Source organism: Embiotoca jacksoni, unplaced genomic scaffold (assembly GCF_022577435.1).
Source record: "Embiotoca jacksoni isolate LCO1_2020_lvr unplaced genomic scaffold, fEmbJac1.0.p SCAF_94, whole genome shotgun sequence".
In the NCBI taxonomy this organism is placed as follows: domain Eukaryota; kingdom Metazoa; phylum Chordata; class Actinopteri; family Embiotocidae; genus Embiotoca; species Embiotoca jacksoni.
The window spans coordinates 591,955-607,466 of NW_027185452.1; the positions used below are offsets into that span (position 1 = coordinate 591,955).

General features: G+C 45.3%; 2 protein-coding genes across 2 annotated transcripts; both read left to right on the top strand.

Moving 5' to 3' along the window:
• The first annotated feature begins 170 nt into the window (after positions 1–170).
• On the top strand, positions 171–8,969 carry stil (STIL centriolar assembly protein). Its single transcript, XM_069141945.1, has 16 exons — positions 171–609; positions 959–1,060; positions 2,616–2,731; positions 2,813–3,000; positions 3,990–4,237; positions 4,321–4,404; positions 4,616–4,702; positions 4,780–4,939; positions 5,021–5,121; positions 5,202–5,310; positions 5,434–6,090; positions 6,707–6,806; positions 6,891–7,110; positions 7,222–7,312; positions 7,416–7,669; positions 7,780–8,969. Exons 1-16 carry the CDS (start codon positions 530–532, stop codon positions 8,339–8,341), a joined length of 3,159 nt encoding a protein of 1,052 aa, XP_068998046.1. The 5' UTR covers positions 171–529; the 3' UTR covers positions 8,342–8,969.
• Positions 8,970–9,722: 753 nt separating this feature from the next.
• On the top strand, positions 9,723–14,689 carry serpinc1 (serpin peptidase inhibitor, clade C (antithrombin), member 1). The gene is made up of 8 exons (XM_069141952.1): positions 9,723–9,826; positions 10,529–10,886; positions 10,963–11,178; positions 11,279–11,416; positions 12,011–12,229; positions 12,872–13,046; positions 13,759–13,823; positions 14,494–14,689. The coding sequence occupies exons 2-8, from the start codon at positions 10,530–10,532 to the stop codon at positions 14,668–14,670; spliced, it is 1,347 nt and encodes a 448-aa protein (XP_068998053.1). The 5' UTR covers positions 9,723–9,826; position 10,529; the 3' UTR covers positions 14,671–14,689.
• The last annotated feature ends 823 nt before the right edge of the window (positions 14,690–15,512 follow it).

Sequence of the window (15,512 nt, forward strand, 5' to 3'; positions counted from 1 at the left end):
ATGATTTAAAACGTGTTAAATTGGCGGTATTGTCCTTTAAAAACTTTCTCTTTTTTTTGTAAGGGGGCGCTGTGGAGTTACATTTCCCTCTGACAACACAAGAAGAAGACCCAAAAAAAGGGCGGGGGGTTGGGGGGGAGACAAAGGGGCACGCTATTGGTCAAACTGACTGAGGCGCAGCTTCCTATTGGCTGATTGAGTTGCCCCGCCAGTGGAGTCAGGAAACAGCGCCATAATTAAACAGCGGACTGACTTTTTGTTTTTCTACGCTCATGTTTGCGTTTAAATTTGCCAAAATAGAAACCCGATAAACGAAAGTAAACTCGCTCCGAGAAGTTCCGACTCGATTAAACTTTTAGTCGCCGTACGGCAGACTCTGTGTTCGGCCTGTTTGTGAGGCTGTGGGCCGATGCAGGTCCGAGCGGGGAAGCTAACGAGGCTAACGTAGCCTCAGGTGCTCGTTCGCTGAGGCGGACGGCGGTGTTCTCAGAGGCCGCTCAACAGCTCCTCTCCGCCGGCTGCAGCTGGGATGAGCTGCCCGGTGAACCTCCAGGCTCTGCCGAGGGGAGTCTTCGAGGAGGTTTTCACTCCGGAGAACGTGAGAGGACGGTGAGAGTCGATTTTAAGTATAAATAAAAGCATCAGACTTACATGTGTTTTTTTCAGTTGGACTTTTAAACAGAAACTGACTTAGATTTTTGTTTTTATTTCTGACACTTTAGAACAAAGTTTTAATGAGTTGATGTTAAAAATAATCATTAAATGTTGGATATTATTATTTTTAAAACCATTAAATGAGGACGAACGATGCAGTAAAATGACTTTATAAATCTGATAGAATATTTATTGCGATGTTTACGTCAAACTTTATCCAAAGAAAGTTTTCAGTCTGGTCCTCCCGTGAACTAATTTATATAAAATATATATTGACATGACGATGTCTCCTCTTGTCCTTCAGATCCACCATGAACTCTCAGCTCAGTTTCCCCAAATCCAGATCATCTCTGTGGGACAGCAGCCCGGTGGGACAGAAGCTCCGCCTCCAGCTCTGCTCGCACAGGTGAACACCACCTGACCTTTTTAAACTAGTGTCTTTACCCACTGATGATGATGATGGTGATGATGATGATGGTGATGGTGGTGATGATGGTGGTGGTGATGATGGTGGTGGTGGTTGTGATGGTGGTGATGATGATGGTGATGATGGTGGTGATGATGATGATGGTGATGATGGTGGTGATGATGATGATGGTGATGATGATGGTGGTGATGATGATGATGATGGTGGTGATGGTGGTGATGATGATGATGGTGGTGATGGTGGTGATGGTGATGATGGTGGTGGTGGTTGTGATGGTGGTGATGATGATGGTGATGATGATGGTGGTGATGATGATGATGGTGGTGATGATGATGATGATGGTGGTGATGATGATGATGGTGATGATGATGGTGGTGATGATGATGATGGTGGTGATGGTGGTGATGATGATGGTGGTGATGATGATGGTGGTGATGATGATGATGGTGATGATGGTGGTGATGGTGATGATGGTGGTGATGATGATGGTGGTGATGATGATGATGGTGGTGATGATGGTGGTGATGATGATGATGATGATGATGATGGTGGTGGTGGTTGTGATGATGGTGATGATGGTGGTGATGATGGTGGTGATGATGGTGGTGAAGATGATGATGATGGTGGTGATGATGGTGATGATGATGGTGATGATGATGGTGGTGATGATGATGATGGTGGTGATGATGATGATGATGGTGGTGATGATGGTGGTGGTGATGATGATGATGGTGATGATGGTGGTGATGATGGTGGTGGTGGTTGTGATGATGGTGGTGATGATGATGGTGATGATGATGGTGGTGATGATGATGATGGTGATGATGGTGGTGGTGGTTGTGATGATGGTGGTGATGATGATGGTGATGATGATGGTGATGATGGTGATGATGATGGTGGTGATGGTGATGATGGTGATGATGGTGGTGATGGTGATGATGGTGGTGATGATGATGGTGGTGATGATGGTGGTGGTGATGATGATGATGGTGATGATGGTGGTGATGATGGTGGTGGTGATGATGATGATGATGGTGGTGATGATGGTGATGATGATGGTGATGATGATGGTGGTGATGATGATGATGGTGGTGATGATGATGATGATGGTGGTGATGATGGTGGTGGTGATGATGATGATGGTGATGATGGTGGTGATGATGGTGGTGGTGGTTGTGATGATGGTGGTGATGATGATGATGATGGTGATGATGATGGTGGTGATGATGATGATGGTGATGATGGTGGTGGTGGTTGTGATGATGGTGGTGATGATGATGGTGATGATGATGGTGATGATGGTGATGATGATGGTGGTGATGGTGATGATGGTGGTGGTGGTTGTGATGATGGTGATGATGGTGGTGATGGTGATGATGGTGGTGATGATGATGGTGGTGATGATGATGATGGTGGTGATGATGATGATGATGGTGGTGGTTGTGATGATGTGAGCGCTGTCTTCCTCCTCTTCCTCACCTGGTTACACCTGGTGGACATTCAGGTTAACATTAATCTGTGTGTGTGTCTTTAGGCGTCCTCGGTTGGTCCTGTTGGAGAAAGCTCTCCGTCTTGCGCAGCGTCACGCTCGTCATAGCAACAAGCCCCGCCTCCAGTGTTTCTTCCTGGGATCGGTGTCAGTGGACTCAGGTCAGAGGTCACCTTCATCTCAAGCTGAACTCTGATTGTTCCACATGCTCCTGGATTAAACCCCTCTGTGTTCCGGTCCAGATGAGGAGGCGGTCACAGTGACCCTGGACCGGTTCGACCCGGGTCGGGACCAGGGCGGAGCCTCGGGTCGGGTCCCCTCCGCTCTGCTGCCCGGAGACATCCTGGTTCCCTGTTTGTTCTCCAATCAGACGGAGGCGGCGTCTGACGGCGTCGTCCAATCGGAGGCGGAGCTCCATCACTGCTTCCAGGTGAGTCGGACACACCTGAGTCATTAAACTCCTTTAACTATAATATTAAAGTCATTCTATTATTTTACTGAAGAACTTTATTTAAACACAGATTTCAGGTTGAGATTTGAACTGTTTTTATTTTGATATTTTCGGGACATTTTGCAGTATTTTATTCTCGTTTCAGCCTCATTAATTTGTGTATTTATTGCAGACTATGTAAATAAACATGTCTTTGACAGCTGATTTATTTCTGGTTGTGTTATTAAACTGATTTGGATCCTAAAGACGTTCAGGTGACGTCCGAGTGGGAAAAAAACAGCCGTCATTCTGAATCAGAAATTATTCAAAAGGAAGCCGTAGTTTAAAATAGTCCTGGAGGAGTAATCAGATTACTTTCAGTAGCTCTGCCTCTCTGTTGTCACGGCAACACCTTGTTCATGTCACCAGCAGCTGATTCTTTTTTTAACCTCCTGTTGTTCAATTAAACTTGTTATTTCCTGCATGTTGGTCGTTTGTAGAAGATGATCTTATCTAATCTTTGATCTCAGCTCTTACTGGATTTCTATTTTATTATTTTTGTTCTTATTATTGTTTATTATTGTTGCTTTTTAGTCTTTTTTTGTCTTCTTTTATTTAGTTTTTATATCTATTTTATTCTATTTTGTTATCATCTCCATTTTCTGGCATCGGTTTCAAATTGTTTTTATTGATTTTCCTTTGTTGTTGATATTGTTGTTGTTTACACCTGTCTGTCTCATTCTCTTCCTGTCAATCATCTGTAAAGCAATTTGAACTGCACTAACCTGTATGAAGACGGTGATATAAATTAAGTTGGGTTGATTAAATAAAACACAGGAAAAGTGTAAAATATGAACTTTTAAAGAGGACAAAGTAGTTAATAATAATAATAATAACAATAATAATAAAAAACTTTATTTGTAGATGGTTTTATTTAAAAGAGTAATATAAATAAAACAGGAAGATTAAAACTTGTTTTTTTTCTTCAGACGCTGCAGCAGTTTGTGAGCGGCAGACAGACTCTGGATCTGTGTCAGCTGTTGAAGGTCAGAGGTCACGTGGTCTGCTCCCAGCGGTCCGACTCCGCCTCCTTCAGCCTCGACTGGTCGGCCGTCAGTCCGTCCGTCGGCGTGGACGTGCAGCCGGTCCGAGCGGTTCCCATCATCCCCACCGCCCTGCTGAGGAGCCTGACCGCCGTCGGCCGCCCGCTGACGCACGCCACCGGCCGCCAGAGAGGGTGAGGCCACGCCCCCTTTCACCACGAGGCGCCACGCCCCCCTCCGTGATGGTCTCTCCTCACCGATGTGTTTGTATTTCCAGGTTTCTGACCATGGACCAAACCAGGAAGCTGCTCCTGCTGCTGGAGTCGGATCCTAAAGCCTCCAACCTGCCGCTGGTCGGACTGTAAGGTTCTAATCATCAACAACTAAATAACAACAACAAACAGAGATTCTGTCACAACGTTAAATACAGACGAACCACCGGGTTCAGTTCACAGGAAGTTCAGAGTTTAGTGAGATGAAACTTGTTCTGAAGGGAAACTGAACCCGTACGAGATGTTTTGACTTCCTGTTAATGTCGCCGTGGTGTTTCTGTGTTTCCTGTCATGTGACAGCTGGCTGAGTGGAGTCACACACGTCTACAGCCCTCAGGTGTGGGCGTGGTCTCTGAGGTTCATGTTCAGCTCCGCCCTCCAGGACAGGTGAGGAGTGTTTATCTGTCTGACTGTTTTTCCGTCCGACTGTTTCCTCTGATCGTCGTCTCTGTTGTGGTTTTCAGAGTTCTGTCAGAGAGCGGCTCGTTCCTCCTCGTCGTGTTCGGTTCCACTCACAGAGCTCCTCAGTTCTTCCAGTGCCGAGGACCGGGACCCGGACCGGGACCGGGACCACAGCTGGACTGCCAGCTGCTCACGGCCTCTCAGAGTGTCACCCTCTACCAGGTAGGAGCAGGTCCGCTGTTTACGGCCGGTCAAACTGTGGCTCCTGCTGGTGGACTGACAGTGACTGCGTGCCGTCAGCAGGTGGCGATGGCGGACGGACAGACGCTGCAGTGTGAGCTGAGTCCAGCAGGTGGCAGCAGACAGTCGGAGGTGTTCAAGGAAGCTCGGACCTCCTTCGGCAGGTAAGAGGAGCCTTTGCAGGTGCAGTCAGAAGAAAAAGTTACAAAGCTCCTGAGTTAATCTGAGCGTGCTCCGTCTTTAGCTCCGCCCCCCCCGCCACCGGGCTCTCCGTCAGCGACCAGGACTCCGGAGTTGAGGACGAGGACCTTTCTCCACGTCCGTCCCCGAGTCCTCACCTCCCCGCTCAGCAGGTGAGTCCCTCCTGTCCTCAGAGGAGTTCATTCACATGTTTGATCCTCATGGAGTCTCCTCCTCCTCCTCCTCCGTCATCATCTTCCTCCTCCTTCTCCTCTTCCTCCTCTCTCTTGTTTCAGGCTCGCAGAGTTCAGCCGTCTGTTCCTGAACTCTCACTGCTGATTGACAGCAGCTTCACCTCCAATCACAGCGGAGGGAAGGGGACTGGCTCCGCCCACGTGCCTCCTCCTGCTGCCAGGAAGCCCGCTCCTTTGACCGGAACAGCCTCCGCCTCCTCTTCAGCCCCCAGACCTCCTCCTCCTCACCTCCACAGCACCCCCAACTCCAACCTGCAGCCGTGCAGCTGCTGCTCCGCCCACACCTACAGCTGCACCTCCATCTTCTCCTCCCCGGGACTCCTTCCTGCTCCTCCGTTACATCACCACACTCCTCCTACCAGCCTTCCCCCTGCTCCTCCTCCTCCCTCTTTCCATCACCAAACTGTTCTTCCTCCTAGCTCCTCCCACCAATGCTCTCCTCCATGTTTTAGTCGCCCTCCTCCTCCTTCCTGTCCCTGCAGCCTCCCCCCCACCCCTACCCCTCCTCCTCCTGTCCCATGGTGTAGCGACTCCCCCCCTCCTCCCCCCTCCCATCCAGCAGCAGCAGACTCCGCCTGGCCCCCCCGATCCCCCTCCTGTGTGAACCAGTGCTGCGATCCGGTGGGCGGAGTCGCTCCGTCCGACACCTACCAGCTGCTCCTCCATCAGGACCGGCAGCTCCGCCTCCTACAGGCTCAGGTAATAGCTCCGCCTCCTACAGGCTCAGGTAATAGCTCCGCCTCCTACAGGCTCAGGTAATAGCTCCGCCTCCTCCCTGCTGACAGAGGCAGTAAAGCAGCAGTTCACCGTTCAAGATATTTCCAGTTTATTCCAGCTGCTCGTATTTTTTTTCATCATTCAGAATAAAACTACAGCTGAGTTAGTTTTATTATTAATTAATCTGACAATTATCTCCTTATTTAATTAGCTAATTAATTGATGAAAACAATGTAAAAAAAAAAAAAAAAAGCATCTAAAATGACGTCTATAAATGTTTTGTTTTGTCCAAACAACCCAGAAATGATTCCGTTTCCTGTCACGGAGAAAAATTAAATAAACACAACAACAACTAAATAAAAAATTAAGATTCATTTCTAATAACATTTATTATTAATACCAACATTGAACTGAGTAAACACACAAGCATGAAGCTTTTTGTTTGAGCAGCAGGGGGCGCTAACTGACCGTGACTGGGCACTACAGGGTTTTTATATTTATAAATAAATTAAATATCTAATAATCTGAACAGACACTTCTGATTGGTTAATAGTGAGGAACCAATCACAGAGCCTGAAACTGTCCTGGTGGTCTGCAGGTCCAGATGCTGCTGGAGGCTCAGGGGAAGCTCCAGTCCGGCAGCGGGCAGGTCGACACGCAGACGTCCCGGAGCACGGTCAGCGTTGCCGTGGAGACAGGTGAGAGCGTCTACCTGCAGCTCACCTGAGAATCACGCGGCCGAACGTCCTCGGCATGTTTCTTCATCGATCTGTTGTCTTCAGGGGCCAGTCTGTTCTGGGAGGATCCCGTCAATCATCAGGAGGTACAGGCCCGGCCCTCATCCACCACCAGCCCCGCCTCCTCACCCCAACATCCCCCTTCATCCTGCTCCAGCCCCTCAAACTCCTCACGTAACCTGTCTGTCTCCCGGCCTGTGGGCGGAGTTGAGGACGGTGACATCACGGGTCAGGTGGCTTCCTGCTCGCCTTCCGATTGGAACAGGTGAGATGTGACAGATGTTTACTGTTTATTTACCGTTGACTGTTGTTGACTGTTTGTTTACATATTGTTTTTGAGGTGTGACTCTGACTCTGTCCTCCGTGTTGCGTTCAGTGTCGTCGGTCTGCAGAGTCCAATTCTGGGAGAAAGTGTCAGCATGTACGGACCTGCAGCCGAGCAGCAGAACTTCTACCAGAACCTCATGGTACCAACTCACTTAGTGATCAGGTGTTGTGTGTGTGTGTGTGTGTGTATGTGTGTGTGTGTGTGTCCATGTGTCCTCTCACCTTTGTCCTCCGTGTCCTCAGACTCAGCTGACAAGTCGTCTCCAGGAGTCGGACAGCAAACAGGAGGTTGAGGATGAGTCCAGGAGGCGGAGCCTGTCTGACTCCTCCCACTCATCGTCCTCCTCCTCGTCCAGGAGGAAGCAGCAGCAGAGTCCAGTCGGAGACCCGGTGGTCAGTGCGACTCTGTGGCAGCTTCGGCAGCTCGGAGTGAACGTGGACGAAGACGATCTGACGGAGTCGGACAAAAACCGTCTGAAAGCTGCAGAGAGTGCCAGGTAGGGACGCACCTGAAGGCACCACGGACTCCGACGGTCCAGTTTCCTGTCCGTTATAACAAAGTAAAATCTGGTGCCAAAAAACAAACCGGTTGTGTGTCTGTCCTCAGCACCCTGGCGAGCATCAACCCGGCGGCGGTTCTGTCCCGGCTGAGCGTGTCGGACCCGACGGCCAGCGCTCTGTTCCCCGGCGGCAGCGTGGATCTGAGCCTGGAGGCCAACGCCATCGCCCTGCGCTACCTCAGCGACTCCCAGCTCAGCAGGCTGTCTCTGGGAGGCTCCGCCCCCCGGGCCAGCCCCGCCCCCTCCTCCGCTGACTCCCTGCTGTCGCCGAGCAACATGTCTCTGGCCACCAGGAAGTACATGAGGAGGTACGGTCTGATCGAGGAGGAGGAAGGCGAGGACGAGGAGGCGCGCGAGGCGATCAGAGGTCAGGGGGCGTCGGCTCGTGAAGCCCTGAACGTAAAGCTCCTCCCACAGAGTCAGCTGATCCGGGAGCTGAGGCCAAAAATGCAGCTTTTAGCCGGCGGCGCCAAATCAAACACGGCCGACAAGGAGAACTGCTCCGGCAGGCAGCCATCTTTAGTGAGGGCGAGCAGCCTTCAGACGGAGGGATCAGTGGGGAACATCCTGGATCTGAGCCGCCTGAGGCAGCTGCCCAAACTCTTCTGACGCCCAAAACCTCCGACAACCAGCTCCTTATCTGACGGAGATCTAAAGGAAGCTTCTAAAAACGGTCATATTTTGAATGGAGTCTGGTGCGTCCCAGCAGCTCGATGGATGAACTCTCAGCTAGTCTGACTCCGGACTTTTACTGACAATCTGACATCTTTATTCAGAAGCCGTCAGCCAGACGGAAACATCACACCCAGTTTAAAAATTGCTGTTTCCTCAATGGAGTCTGGTGTGTGTGAGGAGCTGAGTATGGAAACCCTGCTGGAACAACGGAGCTCCTGGTCGTCCATCAAACTGGGTTTTACTGGAAACCTGTCGTCTTTAGTCGAAGTGAACAAAGTGTTGAACCATCTGAGGCAGCAGCTCAAACTCCTCTGAAACTACAAACATACACACAGCCAGCGCACTGATTTTAAAAACAGTCCATTTTTAAATGGAGTCTGGTGTGTTAGTGACTGGTTTTATCTGCCACCTTTAGTTCACAGGTGTGTGTGTGTGTGTGTGTGTGTCGGAGAAACTTTGTGTTTTTCATTTTATTCGTCACTTCCTGTTATAATGTAAAAAGTCTTTTGCACACATTTATTTTTTTTATATTTATGATTCAACAAATAAAATGTTCATCTAATTACATGAATCTGTTTCCATGATAATAGAAACGTATTAACAGCACGTGAGAGGCTGGAAGTGTCAAAAACTTTTAAAGGAACAGTACAACATTTTGGGAAAAGTGCTTGTTGGATTTGGAAAGGTGTGAAAATTGAAACTTTTATTTAATTAGAAAACAATAGAACAAATGGCAACATTTTAAATAAAAAACCAAAAAAAGTCCCCAACTTAACAGCTGATACTGAAGGTGGGTAAATGAACACTGAGTAGCCCAAGACGAGATACAAAGGAGGGAGTGTCCTCCAATAATAATACAACTACGATCTAACAAACCTAAATATGTTCCAAAAATAAATATTCTATTAAAATAACAAGAAAAACAAATGAGGAATAACTTTGAAAATAATTACAAGGAAGAGAATGAACTTTTCCTTTCAGTGTTTTCCAGCTGCGTCGCCCTTCCTTCCTTCTGATGGCGTCTTCCACTTCCTGCCTGCGAGCTGAAGAGATGAAAAAATGGACTAAAATGTTCTTAAAGTTTAAAAATCCAATTTCTGAATTTTTCTTTAAATTCATTCTTGAGCCTGAGAGCAAACTTGACATTTTCCTCCCACCATTAGTAACCCCCCCCCCCCTCCCCCCTCCCCTCCCCCGGGGAGCAGAGCTTCCTGTTGATTGATGAGCGATCGGTGAGTCGCTCCAGCAGCTGGATGGCGTCCAGATGTTTCCTGGTATGTTGACGGACAGCGGATCAATGTCTCAAAGGTTGACAGGACGTCTCGCTGCTCTGCAGGACACTGACCTGCAGGACACTGACCTGAAATCAGCTCAAACTGCTCGTCCGACGGTCTGAACGTCGCCGCTCCGCCTGCTCAGGTAACAACGTCGCTTTCTTTTATCACGTTTTAATGGTCAAAGATACAAATATTAATACATGAATACAACAAAACTCCACTAAGAAAGTTAATTACCTCAGTTTGATCGACGTGTTTCACTCAAGTTATGAATCTGATGACTTTGGAAAATTATAAAACCTTTTGACTTGTCATGAGTTTATTAATCAATATCTCATATTCATCCTGTTTCTTTAAGGGTTGTAATCAATAACACTGTTGTGTGTTTTTCATCTTACTGTTTATTGTCGGACTGACGTGACGCTGAAATGTCCTGAACTTTATATTTATGTGTTTAGAGGAATAAACTCTCATCTTTATTATGACAATATTAAAATCATGAGACTGATGAATCTGATCAAACCGGCTGAGACGGAAGAAAAACTGTAAAATGTAAATAAAAACTGAATGAAATCATGTGAACTCATTTAACTGAAAACAGACCAAAGATGTAGTGTTTCTGCCATCAAATTAAAAATGAGCATATTTTTCATAAAACAATAGAAAGTTCTCACTTTCAACGTTTGATGTTTTCTTTGGTGTGTTTTTAGTTTTTATTTCCATTTTACACTTTTAGAAAAACAGAAACACGTCCTCCGATCGACGGAGCTGTAAACTCACCTCTGATTGGTCTTCTCTGATTGGTCTTCTCTGATTGGTCTTCTCTGATTGGTCCTCTGTCCAGGATGTGGACCGCCGTCTTCATGTTGTCTCTGGCGTTCCTGCCGCTCCTCTCTCTCGCCTTCCCCTCGGAAATCTGCGGCGCCAAACCGAAGGACCTCCCCCTGGAGCCGCGCTGCATCTACCGCAGCCCCGAGCCCGAGGACCCGACCGAGGAGCCCGAGGCGGTGCCCGAGTCCACCAACCCCCGAGTGTGGGAGCTGTCCAAGGCCAACAGCCGCTTCGCGCTGTCGCTGTACAAACAGCTGGCGCTCAGCAAGACCGCCGACGACAACATCTTCATGTCGCCCATCAGCGTTTCCACGGCGTTCGCCATGACCAAGCTGGGCGCCTGCAGCAGGACGCTGGAGCAGATCATGAAGGTCGGACAGGAAGTAGCAGCGACGCGTCGTCTCGTCGCACCGGGAACGATCCGACTCACCGGTTTTGTGTCTGCAGGTGTTCGAGTTCGACACCATCAAAGAGAAGACGTCGGATCAGGTCCACTTCTTCTTCGCCAAGCTGAACTGCCGGTTGTACCGGAAGAAGGACGAGACCACGGAGCTGATCTCCGCCAACCGGCTGTTCGGGGACAAGTCGCTGACCTTCAACGAGACGTACCAGAACATCAGCGAGACGGTGTACGGAGCCAAGCTGCTGCCGCTCAACTTCAGGGTAACGTCTCCGCTTGAACCGCGTCAGCAGGTCTGACGCTGCGGTTACACTAATAATAACCTAATAATAACCTAATAATAACCTCGGTTCTGTGCTGCAGGAGAACCCGGAGAAGGCGCGGGTCACCATCAACAACTGGATCTCCAACAAGACGGAGAACCGCATCCAGAACACGCTGCCCAAGGGGGCGCTGGACTCCAACACCATCCTGGTCCTGGTCAACACCATCTACTTCAAGGTACCCGCCCACCTGAAGCTGCAGAGAGCTCTGATTGGACGAGACCTGAAACGGGTTTTAAACCGACGTCTTTATGTCCAGAATTTATTTTTATTTATTATTTATTTTAATTATTTTAACACATATATTCCACAGAAAAACAAAGTATCAAATTTTTGACAGTTTTTACTTTTGAAAATGACTTGATTATAAAGCAGAAAAAAAACGTTGATAAATTATTTTTTTTAACATTTTAAAAGTAAAAAACAAAATTTCAAAATCAAAACTGAAATAATTTTTTTTAAATTTAAAGTTAAGCCCATTTCTTAAAATTCAACAAATTTAATTCATTTTAAAAATAAAACTTAAAGCAGAACATTTTATTTCTTCAATTTGAAAATTCAATAAAATTTCTTAATTTAATAATGTTAGAATTCAATAAAATTTCTAAAATATTTGAGCAAAATTGATTAAATGATGTTAGAAATAAAATTTCTGTAATTTCTTTTTAATTCGTACATTTTATAGGTTCTGATCCTGAATCAAACTTGACACGGTGAGTAAATATTTGCTGCTTCCTGTCCGAGCGCTGACGTCAGCACTTTCTGCCTTCAGGGTCAATGGAAGAACAAGTTTGACAAAGACAACGTGTTCGTCTCAGACTTCCACGTCAGCGCGAGTCGCAGCTGCTCGGTCAGCATGATGTACCAGGAGACCAAGTTCAGGTACCGCCACTTCCCTGACGACCACGTGCAGCTGCTGGAGATGCCGTACCGCGGCGACGACATCACCATGGTGATCATCCTGCCGAGCCGGGACACGCCCCTCAGCCAGGTACGAGTCCTCAATGTGTCGCTGGAGGCTCCGTCTTTATTTAACTTTCTCCTTTTTATGATTTTTTTTTTTTTTTTTTTTTTTTCAATGGAATTTTGAAAACTTCATGAAATGTTTTTTTCTTTATTTTACAATTTTTTGCAGTTATTTTTATTTGTATTTTTCAGGAATGTTGAGACATTTTTTGTTTGTTTTTATTTTCATTTTCAGTTGATTCATTATATTAATATCAGCTTTCTATATTAACATTAATATTTATAATGAAAATGATTATGTTACAATATTTTTGGGGTGTTATGGATTTATTTTTGACATTATCTTACATTTCTTGTATTTTTATTCGTTCATTTATTAATATTTCTCTGACTCATTTTCAAATTTCCTGATATTATTTTTTGTTTGTCATATTTTTCCACTAATCTGGGTACAGATCAGTCTCAGGTCTGTTATTAAATATTATTATTATTATTACACTCAGCTGGGGTGCAAATTAAAGTGTAAATAAATAAATATTCTTAATAAATAGGAGGTCTTACTGTCCTGCAGGTTTTCCTTCATTCTTCGACTGTTTTTACTTTGAAAAAGTTCTAAAATGATATTCTACATGTTGTTGTTGTTGTTGTTGTGGTGTCCGTGTTAAAGGTGGAGGCGAGTCTGGACCTGAAGAAGCTCAGCGGCTGGTTGGATCAGATGACGGAAACAACCGTGTCAGTCCACGTTCCGCGCTTCAGGGTCGAAGACAGCTTCAGTCTGAAGGAGAATCTGCAGAACCTCGGACTCACCGACCTTTTCAGCGCAGAGAAGGCCAGCCTGCCAGGTGGGTCCACCTGAGATCAGAGACCTTAGACCTTAGACCAGAGACTTTAGACCAGAGACCTTAGACCAGAGACCTTAGACCGGAGACTTTAGACCAGAGACCTTAGACCAGAGACTTTAGACCTCAGACCAGAGACTTTAAACCAGATACTTTAGACCAGAGACTTTAGACCTTAGACCAGAGACTTTAAACCAGATACTTTAGACCAGAGACTTTAGACCAGAGACCTTAGACCAGAGACTTTAGACCTTAGACCAGAGACTTTAAACCAGATACTTTAGACCAGAGACTTTAGACCTTAGACCAGAGACTTTAGACCATAGACCTTAGACCAGAGACCTTAGACCAGAGACTTTAGACCAGAGAATGGAGACTTTAGACTTTAGACCAGAGACCGGTCCAGGACCAGACTGGAGGAAACCAGGCTCTCAGCCACATTATATCTTCAACTGAGCTTGTTTCAGACGTCCTGCAGTCTGCAGCTCGTATTTATGGAGTTTACGGTTGATTAAAAAGATTCACGTCAACGTTTTGATGGAAACAATAAAGAGGACGAACGTCGGCATCACGAGACCGAAGCGATGCAGAAAAATGAAACATCAGTTTTTAAAGTTTAAAGATTTGGCGCGTTGTTTGCTGTTTGTGATTTTATTAAAGTTGGAATTAAACACAAGAAGAATGTAATAAATGAGCTGGACGCTGTTTGTTTCAGGGATGCTGGAGGACGGCAGCGATTCTCTCTACATCTCAGACGCCTTCCACAAAGCCTTCCTGGAGGTCGGTCAGACACGTGACATCACACACTGCTGCTCCGATTGGCTCAATGTTTGTTCCAGGTGTCATTAAGGTCACGAAAAAAGAGCTGAAATAAGTTAATATAAAGGAAAAGCACATATAAATATGTGTTTGTTGTAAAGGAGAGGCCACGTCTTTGTTCACATTATATTTTAAATGCTTAATAAAAAAAAAATTGTGGCATTTTAGAAAAATTTTACTAAAATGTTTTTATTTTTTTCTTACTTTTCTGATTTAAAAGAAAATACATTTTGTGAATAATTCTTGGCCATGTGTAAACAATTTTTTTTATATTTAAAAAAATTATAATTTCTGACCATTTTCTAAAACATTTTGATTATTATTTATGACAGATTTTAGCGACATCTTATGTTTCTGATTTTCAAAAAAGTCTTACAGTTTTGTACATTTTTGTTATCTGACGTTCACCGTATTTAATTTTTTTTTGCCACTTTTATGAATATAAATCAAATTAAATTGCACAAAATCCTATTTCCTTTTTGTTTTAAATTTGTGACCACATTGGAAATTCTTAATAACATTTACCTGCATTTTTTTTTAAATATATATTTTTGGGGACATTTGTGAAATAATTAAAGAGCTCAACCCAAGCTGTCTCATTGTTGTTGTTGTGTTTGTTTGTTTGTTGCAGGTGAACGAGGAGGGCAGCGAGGCGGCGGCCGTCACGGCCGTCGTGGCCGTCGGACGCTCCCTCAACCTGAACCGGGAGATATTTCTGGCCAACCGGCCGTTCCTGCTGCTCATCAGGGAGTCGACCATCAACACGCTGCTGTTCGCCGGCCGCGTGGCCGACCCCTGCGACCAATAAAAACCCTCCAACACCACAACACCTCCAACCATTTCATCATTACTTTTAGCAACCACATTTACGTGTCACTTTTAGCCATTTCTAATGGTTTATTTCATGTTTTAGCTTCTCCATTCATGTGCTAACTAGTTTTCACTCAATGAAACTTAATATTCTGGTGTTACAGCCAAATCCACATATATTTCTTCAATGAAATCATATTTGAATATTCATTAAAAAGAAATAAAAAAGGGGCGAGTCGCTGCTGTTTGACACTTAAAGTGCTTTATTTCCTTTGACGGAGATGCGACCTGTGAGTGATCTAGTGGTCATAGTGAAAGAAACGTCTTCACATTTTTCTAAACCTAACCGACCTTTGCCCTCACCCCCCCCCCCCTCCACCAACATCTTTTAGCAACAGGAGACATGCAACATAAAAGATCTTCACATAAAACCTTTCAGGTTCGTCTAATACAGAACTTAAGTACCTCCTTCTTAAAAAAAAAAAAAAAAAAACCTTTTTTTTTTTACAGTATTAAAAGTTAATTTACTAAACTCCATTTTTTTTTCTTTGACTCATTTTCTGCTTCGATATATTAGGATATACTTTGAGGAATCAACAGTAAAGAGTAATCTCATTAAGTGAATATATCTAAATGATTTGATTTATAATTAGGCATGTTGTGGTGAATATTACTGGATATTCTTATACTCAACATCAGATTCACACTTTAAAAAGTAAAAAGTAAAAAAAATAAAAAAAAAGACAAGTTTCAGGCTGAAGAAACAAAAAAGTTTGGCGTTTCGTCGTAAAGCAAACTTGAGTTGGATCAGAGACAAAGTGGAAGTCCTGAGTGACTCAA